Source organism: Cebus imitator, unplaced genomic scaffold (assembly GCF_001604975.1).
Source record: "Cebus imitator isolate Cc_AM_T3 unplaced genomic scaffold, Cebus_imitator-1.0 Scaffold367, whole genome shotgun sequence".
NCBI classification, from domain to species: Eukaryota; Metazoa; Chordata; class Mammalia; order Primates; family Cebidae; genus Cebus; species Cebus imitator.
Window position 1 is genome coordinate 1,253,407 of NW_016107682.1, and position 13,383 is coordinate 1,266,789.

Consider the following 13,383-nt stretch of genomic DNA (forward strand, 5'->3'; position numbering starts at 1 on the left):
TCAAGAGAGGCAAGGGGCTGAATAAATAAGGTCTTTCTCCATCTTCCCACATAGCCAGCCTTAGAGGTGAAAAAAGTCACAGAACTGTAGACGGGGGAGGCTTATTCTTTTTTCAGTGAAGTCAAGAGGGTATTTCTGGGTTAACTGAGTTTCAAACTGCCCCCACAAACTGGTCATGCTATTTCATACCTCTGTGTCTTAGCCAGAAATGCCTCTTTCTCCATCATCCCCTCCTCTCTGCCTGGTTAACAACTAGCCATTATTCTTCTGAATTCCAAAGCCAATCACAATTCTCTTCTCTGTGCTTCTACAGTCTCTTGGGTTTAAAGACAGTATACTTAGTAGTTAAGGGTCTAGATTTCAATCACAGCTTTGCTTGCTTCCTCCTAGATGTATGACAAGAGGCAAGTTACTTAACTTCTCTCTGTGCCTCAACTTCCTCATCTATAAAATGAGATATGATAGAGAATGTTAATTCTCCCCCCGCCATAACCATTATTTTCTTCCCTGATGTAGTTTTAGGTTGGCAGATGGCCAGCCCACTAATTACTGTATTCCTCAGGTTCCTTGCAGCAACACGGAGTCAAGTTTATTCGTTTCCTGTGACTGCCACAACAAATCAACACAAAATTGGTGGCTTAAAACAACAACAATGCACACTCTCACAGTTCTGGAGGCCAAAGTTCAAAGTCAAGGTGTTGGCAAGACCATGTTCCCTCTGAAGGCTCTAGGAGAAAATCCTCTTTTGCCTCTTCCAGCTTCTGGTGGCTCAAAGTACTCCTCAGCTTATGGCAGCAAAAATCCACTATCTGACTGTGTCTTTATGTGGCCTTCTGTGTGTGCCTTCTACTCATATGTCTTGTACAGGGGTATATAAGATTTGGGGCCCACTTGTGTAATCCAAGGTAATCTCATCTCAAGATCCTTAATTTGCATGGACCATTTTTCCTAATAACATCATACTTGCAGTGCCCAGATATTATATAAAAAGACATTATACATAAAGACATGGGCATGTCTTTTGCAGGGCCACCATTCAATATGCTATATGTCTATGAGATATGAGTGAGAGTGATTTACGCAATTCCAGGAGTCCTCCTGAAGGAAGAATCTACTTTCCTTGTATTCGCCTTACTTCCTTTCTACCAACTAGGAAATGCTGACTACTGGAACAACTTTGGAAGCCACATGCTGAGAATGACAGAGTTGCCAAGATGGTCCTGGACCACTCACCTAGGGACTATTAGGTGAAAGAGAAATACATTTCTACCAAATAGAAGTCATTATGGGGTTTTTTTGTTTGTTTATTTTTTGGGCTTTGGGGGTATTTATGTCATAGCACTTTATCTAATATATGGGGATAATAATATTTAATAATAATATATACCTCACATGACTGTAAAAGATTAAATGGATTAATAGAATATAAAGCAGTTGAAACATTACCTGATATATATTAAGAACTAAATAAATATTAGTTATTTATAGCAGTGGGACTCTTGTCACACTTAGTTTTCATTGATTTACTGTGTAACACCTGCAGAAGACCCAAGAGATTGGGGTAAAGGCTTGGCACTTTCATCTGAGTATTATACTCAAAAGAATACTAAACATTCCTTTACTGTTTAAGATGAAATGCAAATGAATTTGGCACACCAATTATTATCCTAGGAATTAATTTCACATAAAGGTGCATATTGGGCCCAACAAGTCTACATGTCCCTTCCCCAAAGGCACAAATCTTTCAGGCCAAATGCCATCTTAATTAAGAAGCTTTCATCATCACTCAAAACAGGAAATTAAAATATTCCTCCCACAATACTTCACCATATCTTTTGATTTAGCCCTTATCACTTTCTACCTAGTGTTATATTATATATATATATATATATATATCTTATCTTCCTCATATAAATTCCTTGAAAGCTGCATTCATTTCTGACTTGTCTGAACTGTAGCAACTACTTCACACACTGCATTGCACATGGTGTATGTTTGCATGGCGTATGTTCGATAAATCTGCTAAATGTATCCAAGATCTTTTTTTTTTTTTAAGTTCTTAGATATGTGTTCAGAATGTGAAGGTTTTTTATGTAGGTGTACATATGCCACAGTGATTTGCTCCACCTATCGACCCGTCATCTAGGTTTTAAGCCCCGAATACATTAGGTATTTGTCCTAATGCTCTCGCTCCCCTTAGGCACCCCCTCGACAGGCCCAGGTATGTGATGTTCCCCTCCCTGTGTCCATGTGTTCTCATTGTTCAGCTCCCACTAATGAGTGACAACATGTAATGTTTAGTTTCCAGTTCCTGTGTTAAGTTTGCTGAGAATGATGGCTTTCAGCTTCATCCATGTCCCTGGAAAGAACATGAACTCCTTCTTTTTTACGGCTGCACAAGATCTTACAGTGTCGAAAAACAAGCCTACCTTTCTACCTATCACCTATGCAACTTGAGCGTGCTGCTTCTCTAAAATATGGTTTCCACATCTGAAAAACAGGGCTATTCGGGATTAAGTAGGGCAACATGGAGAAAGGCCATTATAAGAATTTCAATATTTAGGTCTTTCTATTCTTTTTTTTTTTTTTTTTTTTTTTTTTTTTTTTTTTTTTTTTTTTTTTTTTTTTTTTTTTTTTTTTTTTTTTGAGACGGAGTTTAGCTCTTGTTACCCAGGCTGGAGTGCAATGGCGCGATCTCGGCTCACCGCAACCTCCGCCTCCTGGGTTCAGGCAATTCTCCTGCCTCAGCCTCCTGAGTGGCTGGGATTACAGGCACACGCCACTATGCTCAGCTGATTTTTTGTATTTTTAGTAGAGACAGGGTTTCACCATGTTGACCAGGATGGTCTCGATCTCTTGACCTCGTGATCCACCCGCCTCGGCCTCCCAAAGTGCTGGGATTACAGGCGTGAGCCACCGCGCCGGGCCAGGTCTTTCTATTCTTGAATAGTCTTGGCTGTTAAAATACTCACAGATAAAAAGATATTTATTCAGTACTCACTAAGAATTTAGACACACAACTCACTCCATATACATCATAGGAAGGGAGATTTTTACACATGAGGCTTGCAGCTCGTGAAAATTAACCCAAGGATACAGGATGAGGAAGTGAGGGAGCTGGAGAGCTGTTCTTAGCCCGCTACACCACATGTACCACGATTGTTCCTTTTCTGCCCATCACTTCCTATTCTGAAGGGAGAGAACTGAATCTCACAATTAAAGCCACAAATCACCCAAAATTCACATACTGTTCATAACTCAGAGACACAATTAATTGTGTGACTGTTGACTTAAACAGTGGTTCATGAGACTTCCGAGACAGTCCTACTTTATCACTCAGAACCACACAACTTCCCTCTTCCCAATACAGAGACTAAAGTATTTTAATGCATAAGCATTTTTACAATCCTGACTAGCTTTGACAGGAGAAGCAAAAAGGAAAAGCAATGTGTTCTCCTTTCATTCTGTGGCCCTTCTCTGAAACCTCATGGAGGAGAGTAAACTTATTATCCAATTTCCACTGTCACTTAAGAGATTAATAATATGGCATTAATAGTAATGATTATAAACAGATGACTTACCACAAACACACAGGATAAACATAGCAACAACATTCAACTGGAGAGTTTTAATAATTTTTTTTTAAGTATAAAGCATGGAACTACTGACTTGGAAATCCACTCACCATCACCCCTAGTCATCCACTAGCAAAATTTTTGCTTCTTGTTCCTGTGACATTATGTTATGCAGACCTAGAGGCCTTAGTTTCAGAGGAAGGAACACTGCCACCAGGAGACACAACAATTTCATTAAATTGTAAATTAAGATTGCCACCTGGATACTTTGGGGTCCTCTGACCTGTAAATCAATAGCCTAAGAAGGGAGCTTCAGTGTTGTCTGGGCAACTGACCTAGACTATCAAGATGAAATCAGTCTACTACTCCACAATGGAAGTAAGGAAGAGTATGCATGAAATACAGGAGATCCTTCAGGCATCTCTTAGTATTACCATGCCCTGTGATTAAGGTCAACGGGAAACTACATCAGCTCAATCCAGGGAGGACTACAAAACCCTTCAGGAATGAAGGTTTGGGTCACTCCACCAGGAAAAAAACCATGACCTGCTGAGGTGCTTGCTGAAGGCAAAGGGAATACAGAATGAGTAGGAAAAGAAAGTAGTCATCAGTATAGTACCAACTACAACCACATAATCAGTTGTAAAAATGAGGAATGTAATTGTCATGATTATTTCCTCCTTCTTTTGCTAAAACCATGTTTTTAGCATGTACAGGTATGTATACACTTGTACTAAGAAAACATCTTCAAATTTCCCTTTTCCTTTATTATGTGACATAGATTTATTCACTTCATATCAGCATTTAAGTATTGTTGACTTTATGTAATAGCATTTGGGTTGAGGATTGGTGCATTTCCGGTTGTATGAAGGACAGTTGTATTATGTTAGGTATAATTATGATATTATTATTGTCTTTATTTGAAGATTATGTATGATCTCAGGAGATGTATACGGGTTCAAGTTGACAAGGGATGGACTTGCGATGGTTAATACTGAGTGTCAACTTGACTGAATGGGAGGATGCAAAGTATTGATCCTGGGTGTGTCTGTGAGGGTAATGCCAAAGGAGATTAATATCTGAGTCAGTGGACTGGGAAAAGCAGACCCACCCTTAATCTGAGTGGGAACCATCTAATCAGTTGTCAGCATGGCCAGAATACAAAGCAGGCAGAAAAATGTGAAAAGGCTAGACTGGCTTAGCCTCCCAGCCTGTATCTTTCTCCTGTGCTGGATGCTTCCTGCCCTCAGACATCAAACTCTAAGTTCCTCAGCTTTGGGACTCAAACTGGCTTCCTTGTTCCTCAGCTTGAGGATGGCCTATTGTGGGACCCTGTGATCATGTGAGTTAATATTACTTAATAAACTCCTACATATATACATACATATATATACACACACATACACACACACACACACACACGTGTGTGTGTGTGTGTGTGTGTGTATCCTGTTGGTTCTTAATAAACTCATATATATATAAACTCTTTATATATATAGATATATAGATATATGTGTATGTAGATAGATAGATAGATTAGATAGATAGATAGATAGATAGGTAGATAGATAGATAGATAGATAGATAGATAGATGACAGATAGATCGATCGATCGATCGATCCTATTAGTATGTCCCTCTAGACAACTCTGACTAATACAGGCTACAAGTGTGGCATCCAAAAATGAGAGGAGTTCTCATTAGGCAAAACCCAAATGCACTATTTTCAGTTCTTTCTACATCGCTCAGAATTCAATTGACAAACAGAAGCCTAACCATAAAACAAACAAAGCAGTATAACGAAGACAGAAAAATCCCTAAAGAATTTGTAGCTGGCAACAGTTAAAAGAACTAAAAAAAAAAAAATACTAGAAGAAAAGATCCACAGGAATATGGTCATTTGAAACAAATACTTAATGGGCTATCACATGGAAAAAAGATTAGATTCAATCTATGTGGCTTTATAGAACTAACAGGTAGAATTCATAGGTGGGACTAATTCCACAGATATTATGGCATAGTGGTTAAAAACAAACAGCTCTAGAGTCATAGAACTTGGTGAGAGTCCCAGTCCTACCACTAAAGAGTTCAGTAACGTTAAGATAGTTGCATAACTTCTTTATACTTACGTTCTCCACAAATTAGGATAGCAATAATTTCTACTTCATGTGATTACTAAATAATAATGCACAGGAAGCCTCAAGTACAGTGTAGCATGCTTTACATGTTCAATAACCTTAGTTGATTTCAAATCTGAAATAGTTTCAGTCTTCGACAACAACAACTAAAAGTATTCTAACACCAAACCTGAAGAAATTCAATATAGCAACTGTTAAGCTGGTGGAGCAAATATTCATCATGGGCTGAGAGTGGGGAATCACTGTGTTAGACAAGCTTGACACATTCATTCGCCTAAGTAAAAGGTCAAAGCAACTGCCTAGCAAGAACACACTTTCATTTATGCACATGAGTGCGTAACCTCCATGAGCAGAGGCAAAAGGTTAGGCCCAGTCTTTAAAAGGACTTCCCTGAATTACTTGAAGAAAAGGAACTGAGCTAAAGAAGAGATTTTATCCATTTTCCCCCAGGTCCCTGATTTTTACTACCTGCTTTAGTGTTGCATTCTGCAGCAAAGAAATTCTCTATACTAGTTCCAATTCCTGAAGCATTCTGACTTATTACTTCGAAATGACTGAGTGTTGATTGCCAGAAGTGGCCCCATGGTAGGCTTGGTGCATTATGAAATAGTCAAGTGAAAAATGATCAGAGAATCTCAGAACTAGAGCCTTCAAGGCCAAATAGCCCAATGCTAAAAAAAACACCTAATCAACCAAGAGAAGGGACTGTCTTCTCTTCCCTCCATCCTCCAGGAAGTGGTCCCTGGGTTCTCCATTACTGTCATGTTTTATCACCCTGACAGTAAGGAAGGACATAAAACTCTCTTTAAGTTGATTTAAGTTGACTTCTCTTAATAAAAATGGAACATCTATCAATATACGAATTTTAGAAAAATAATACTAAGAAGAGTTTTCTAGAAAAGGGGGAGAAGTGTGGAAAGGAATAGGGAAAAAGTGAAAGAATATAAAATCAATTTAAATAACTGCCTTATAAAAGGGAAGAAGGTTAAATTGTACATCAAAAAATAAGATATGTGACGAACTCTATTGGTATTATGTGCCCTCTGGTATGAAGCAGAGAGAAGGGCACATAACGTCTGGGGTATTCTCAAAACTTTAACACCAGTCCAACCATGACAAAAGCATCAGACACACAAGGTACACTCTATAAAATACCTAGCTAGTGCTCTTCAAAAATATGAAGATCATGAAAAACCAGGGAAGACCAAGACCAGGTCACAGAATAGAGCAAACTAAGGAGATACAATGACTAAATGTAACAAAGGATCATGGATGGGATCAGGAACAGGAAAAGGGCTTTAATGGAAAGCTGGTGAAATACGAATGAAGTCTGGAATGTAGTCACTAGTAATGTACAAATCATAACTTCTTAGTTTAGACTAATGTCCCCAGTGAGATGCAAATAACGGGAAAGAGAGTGGAAGAGAATTCTCTGTATGCCTTCACAACTCTTCTGTAGAGCAAAATTTATTCAAATGTTACAGTCTACCTTTTAAAAATAGAGATTATTTGATCATTAAAGAAATTTTACTCACATAAGAAAAAGCTACTATGCTTCTGTTAATATCAATCTGTTGTATGGTATCTATTGAAAAATGGTTGTTTACCAGGTTTTAAATAACCCTTTGGAAATTGTTTGCTAAAACTTAGTTTCCTCTGTTCGCAAGTGAGGTAATGTGACACAGACAAAAGAACATTTCACTGTGGAACTTTGTTGCCACAGTCAAAAAAATTGGAGGAGTTGTACTAGATTTACTTTTAATTGCCTACCAGCTGTAAAATGTTATGATTCGCTTGAACAAATCATAGCATGAGTATAAAAAACAAAAATCTTTTCAAATTAATTTGAGAATATCATTTGTCTGGCTGAGGCAAGAGGAACTGAGGTGAACTGTTGATATGCTATTGTTTCTTCCCTTATCTAAAAAGTAACAATAAGGGAGGGTGCTCCGGAAACTTGGCAGGGGAGTCTGGAAATGCTGGGATGGCGATTCTGGGAGGCAAATCTATGAAACAGCAATGGCTTTTAAAGCCAAAAGGAATGGGGGAAATATATTCATGCAGAGTGGCCTAAGGCGAGAGCTATAAAGACAAGCTATGCAAAAGGATGAGGCAACTGGTCATGTACTGCCTGCTCCCCACTGTTAAGAAGGCCAGGGCAGAGGCAAACCCAGCTCAGGGAATTCTCTGGGACTCTGGCGGGATAAAGTTCAATGCATCATGAAAGAAAGGCTGGGGCTTTAAGATAAGAGAGAACCCTGAGTTCTCAATAGGAAAGAATCCTCTTTTTCCAATGATGAGTGTAGTAAGATAAATGGTTTAGTCTAAAATGGGAGGTAGAAAATGAGAGTAAACTAGCAAGGATAATGACCTCAAAGACTGGATTACAGGAAAGCCAGCCTTTCACCAGAAGGATGGAGTGTCTGAAAAAGTGATTCATGCTCTGAACCAGTGCCCAGTGAATAATACGAGACCAAGTATCTGCATATAATTACCTTGTGGGTACAGAGCTGTTACCCCAGGTTCCCTTAGATACTCTAAAATAATCTTTGCAAATTTAAAACAATTCACCTCACTGTGGATTGAAAGAGGAAAAGAGGAAAGGCAGTCATGAAGTGTAAATGTTAATCTTTGAAAGATTCATTCTTCCTTGGGGACCTACAGAGGAGCAAGGCTGCCCAGGCTCATGCCTGTGAAGTATGAACACTCCTGGTAACCACGTTTTATCACATGATCCCAGAAAAAGTTTGAGTGTCTCATCCAAAAGCACCTAATGGCTATTTTAGGGGATACAGACTATGGGCAAATCACTATGCCTGGAAAACACAAAAAGAAGAAAATAAAATCCTGCTCTTGAAGAGGCAATAATGTAAGGGTTGAGTCAAATATGTTTAATGGAAATGCATTATGCCTTTCTATCATAAGGTTAACTACCATTTGTATAATGACTTAAAACACTTTTACATTTATTCTCTGGAAATATGTCAGGGCTCACAAAACGTTGTGTGGTAGTCATCGTTCTTGTTATTAGCCATGTCTACTCCCACTAGCCAATGACAGACGTCCTCTGAGGCTCAAAGCAGGTAGGTGACCTACTTAAGATAACACAGTCAGCAAGCAGTACAGTCGAAACCTGAACCTCATGCTTTTTCCTGCTACAAATACAGATTTGTTGTCCCAGTTTGCTTTTAGAACTTTTCTCTTCAATGCCCTACAGTTCACCAAGGAGTGTCTAGTGGTGGATGTGGTTGTATTTATCATCACTACTCCGAACTCAGTGTGCCTCTTCCACCTGGGGAAGAGTGTTTTCCTTCAGTTTAGTAAATTCTCACCCACACTCCTTCACATATTGCCTCTATTCCAGTCTCCCTAGCCTTTCCTTCTAGAATTCAGCGAGACACTGTGGGAGCTTCTCAACCCATCCTCCAAGCTTTTTATGACTCATCCAAATTTTCCTTCTTTGTATCTCTCTGTGCTGCATTCTGGGTGGTTTCCTCAGATCTCTCCTCTAGAGCACTAATTCTCTATTCATCTTTACACAATGTGCTAGCTCATACTTTTCAGAATCTACCTTTATTCATACCATCTGTCCTTCCATTAGGGTTTCTCTACCCTCTTAACTTTGAATCATTTCATACACACTTCCTGCATTGTCTCTGGCAGGTTGTTCCTGAATATTAGTAGCTTACGTGTCACCTTCACAGTAGCTTCATTCTAAGTCCATCCTCAGTGGAAACTGTTTACTGCATGAAGACCTCACTTGCCCAGGGATGGGAAGTATCCCTACTGAGTAGTTTTGCAGATGTTTTCAGTGGGTAGTTTGTCTTCCACAGTCTGTCTTATGCAAATTTCTCTACTTGGGGAAAAGTCTAGCTCTCTTATAAAGTGGCCAATATAACTTAAAGGACTTTTTTTTGTGTGCATGTCAGTTTCTCTGCAAGGATCTGAATCTAGGGAAAATGAAATAAATAAAATATTCCCATGAGAGATATTGTTTATAAAATGCCTATCACAGAGCGTAAAAACAGTCAACATTAATCCAATGCTAACTGTTTTTCCCTTTTCCATTCAGTAAGCGGCCATCTTGATTTGGGCTTATAGCTCTGAAGAATCCCTCCATCTCTCTCCAGTTTTTAATCCTTTAAAAAGGCTGTTTTTCACCATTATGAGAATGAATGCTTATACACTCTTCAAAATAAATGCCATTTTAAAAGTATTTTTAGTATTATAAGTATGTACAAATTATGAAATTGATTTGGACAAGCTTTTAATGATGAGTTTTAGCTTTCTGTGATTCTCTAAAGATTCCATTAATCATTCTTTTGTAGGAGTTGAGTTATCATCAGTCTCTTACTAGGTTCAATTTCTCATTGAGGAAATTATCAAGCTATTTCTAAAATTATACTTAGGAGTTCTAAGACAATTGTCAGTTATTACACACCATCAAAACTGCTATTTTAAAAAGTAAGCTAACACATCATTGCCACACTCCTGAAGAGTTTACAAAGATAAATTTAAAAGATAACAATGAAACACTATAACATTTATAATACAGCTGTCAGATAAGCATATAAATAAATACTGTTCAGCTGCATTTACTGGCTTGAAAAGTAGCCTTTCACAGTTAATTACTGAAATTTCCTTTTAACAGATAGACCATTGTCCAGCAAAACAAAAATTAACACTATTCTTTCATATAAATCCCTTAATATGTAAAAGGAAAACAATGGAAAGATTCTTGAATTTTCAGTGAACATATTTATATCTGAAAGTTTCACATTGAATAAAGTTTTGACATTACTTAGTTTGAGACACAAAAATAATCTGCCCTATTAGCTCAGACATTAAAAAAATATGTATTTCTTACCTCTGAACTTCTTAGGAGGGTTGGCAAGGTCCCCGGCCTCTGGGTGCACCACACATCTGTCATCCACTAACCTAGAAGGAAAAGCATGTTTACATTATTAACATCCTTCTCGTATTCATAAATCATAGACTGTACATAGATATTGCATAAATATTTACCAAAAGTTTTAATACCATTCTTCATTAAGTAACTTTTTAACATTCACAGGTCTGTAAAAAGATTTGGTTGTAAAGACATAAAGCCAGGTTTATGAAACTGAAGCATAGGAAACATTATTAAGTGGTAGGAAACTGGTTAGATATCTCATGACATGAAACACTGTAGAGCTGTTTAAAGCTACATTAAACAAAATGCACTGGCTTGCAAAATGTTTATAGTATGCTGTGAATGTAGTGGTAATCCATCAATAAGATACATATATGCTTAAACACGTACACAGACACACACACACAATTCTACACATACATACAGGAATGGAACACAGCAAAATATTAAGAGTGGTCAGATTATCCATAGTTTTTATTTTCCTGTCTTCTTTTTTTTTCCTGTGTGTATGTATGTTTTACAGGGAACGTGTAAGCTCATGAGATCAGGCTTCTGGAGTGCCCATAGAGTAGGTGGTTATACTACCTATCCTGCATTCAATCTCTGGCTTGGCCACTTCCTAGCTAGGTGACTTCATGTCTCTTTCTTTATACCTAAACAATAAGGATAAAAATACCTACCTCACTGCATTGTTAGGAAGATTAAATGACTTGATTTTTTTTTTTTTTTTTTGAGACATAGTTTTGCTCTTGTCGCCCAGGCTGCAGTGCAGTGGCACAATCTTGGCTCACTACAACCTCTGCCTCTTGGGTTCAAGTGATTCTCCTGCCTCAGCTTCCCAAGTAGATGAAATTACAGGTGCTCGCCACCATGCCCAGCTTTTTTTGTCTGTTTTTAATACAGACAGGGTTTCACCATGTTGGCCAGGCTGGTCTTAAACTCCTGACCTCAGGTGATCCACCCACCTTGGCTTCCCAAAGTGCTGGGACTACAGGTGTGAGCTACCGCACCCAGCCATGACTTGATATTTTTAAAGTGCCTCGTACAAATTCTGGCAGTTTCCATTTAATGGACAAATAAAATCAAGAATCTCCTGTGTCTTCACATATTCTCTGCTTCTAGAAGAGTGCCTGACACACAAGTGCTCAACAAATCTAAGTCAAATGAATACATTGTCATTGTAGTTACAACATGTTTAATCTCTCTTAAAATATTTATGAGAAGCCAATTTGTAGGGCAATTTCAAGATAGAGAAGCTGAATCTCTGAACTGAGAGCTGGGAGACATGAATCTCTTGTTCAAAGAGAAAGATCTCTTTGTATATCAGACTCACTAACTTATTTCTCCATTGGTTACATGGTGGGAATACCCAGGAATTTTTCCAGAATATTGTGAGAATGTATGTGAATTACTTACATGTATTTATTTGAAGTCATTTAAAGGGAGACTCCCAAACTGCAATCTTGCAATTAAAAAAAAAAAAAAAGGAAAAGTATTAACCAGATTCACTAGCATGCATCAACTCCAGCACAGGAGTTGAACTAGGATGGTTATCCTAATCAAAATAAAACTTTTGGTTCTTCATTTATCTAGTTACTGGAAGCAGACACTTCCTAAATCAACAGGATTTTCTGTGGGATCCAATTTCCACAAAACAAAATGCTGATTTGGTCAAGGAGTACAGTTTCTACTTCAATTTTTTTTTAATATATCCTTCATTCACACTGGTTTACTAAAATGTGGTTTTACAAGAGCTGCCAGGCATGCAAGAAATTCCTTTTTAGGGTCTCTAAAAACTGATTTATTAGAAACAGGAAGTCACATTGGCTCAAGAGAAAGCAAACCCAGACTTCTACAATATCCAACTTCTACAATGTCCAACTGTAACATTGAATCTGAAAGGCTCCAATAGTTGTGAGAATATCACAACATAAGATGTAACTAAAAGTGCTGTGAGGGAAAGTTCAGCTTTTCTAATTAGTCAAGACATGTTAAGAACTCGAATACAATGATTAAAAAAATCATAGTCTTATTTAGAGCACATACAAATTACATAACGTAAAAATTACAAATGACACTGGCATTCTATTCATTCCTTGTACGTGTACATTCCCACAAAAATACAGGCTCCTAGGAATGCCACTGAGTCCCCACCTGTGTGGACCAGCCATCAAGATGAATGGGAATCGAAGCTATAAATCAGATGACAGTGTATTTATGTAAACACTAATATCTATCCTCAATTATCTGATAGCCCAGATAAAAATATAATAATTAGGAGTGACTTTAGCTCTAAAAATTTGTCCTATTCCTTATACAAAAATGTCTGTGAAAATCACAAAGGCAGTCCTTATACAAAAATGTCTGTGAAAATCACAAATTTAATCCTGAAGACTTAAAGAACTGGGATTGAATTTGAAGAGAATGGAAGGAAAAATGGATAGGAGGAGGAGGAAGATGCAAGGAGTATGAATCTGTTATAAGACATATATGATCATTGGCATTAAAAGTCAAACAGGATTTTAATGGTAGTTGGAATCCTGCCAAAATCCTGGAACAACAACTACAATATCCCCAAGAGCCTCTTCTTGAATACTTCCAGAGCCAATGTATTTACCATTTACCATCATTCTGACAGCATATTAGAAATGTGTTCACATGGAGGTTAAATAATACCTTCCCTTTCCCAGTACTTACCACATTTTCTTATATCTACTTGCCTAATTGTCTTGAGTGTCAGAATAAAATTTAAGCTCATG

General features: G+C 37.8%; 1 protein-coding gene across 3 annotated transcripts in view; it reads right to left on the bottom strand.

Annotated features, from left to right (window-relative positions):
* ITPR2 (inositol 1,4,5-trisphosphate receptor type 2) overlaps positions 1-13,383 on the bottom strand; it is a 494,659-nt gene that overhangs the window by 439,061 nt on the left and 42,215 nt on the right. For all 3 annotated transcript variants that reach the window (XM_017507022.2, XM_017507021.2, XM_017507027.1), the window contains exon 2: positions 10,580-10,650. In XM_017507022.2, coding sequence (XP_017362511.1) covers positions 10,580-10,650 — 71 coding nt within the window. The remainder of the gene's footprint in view (positions 1-10,579; positions 10,651-13,383) is intronic.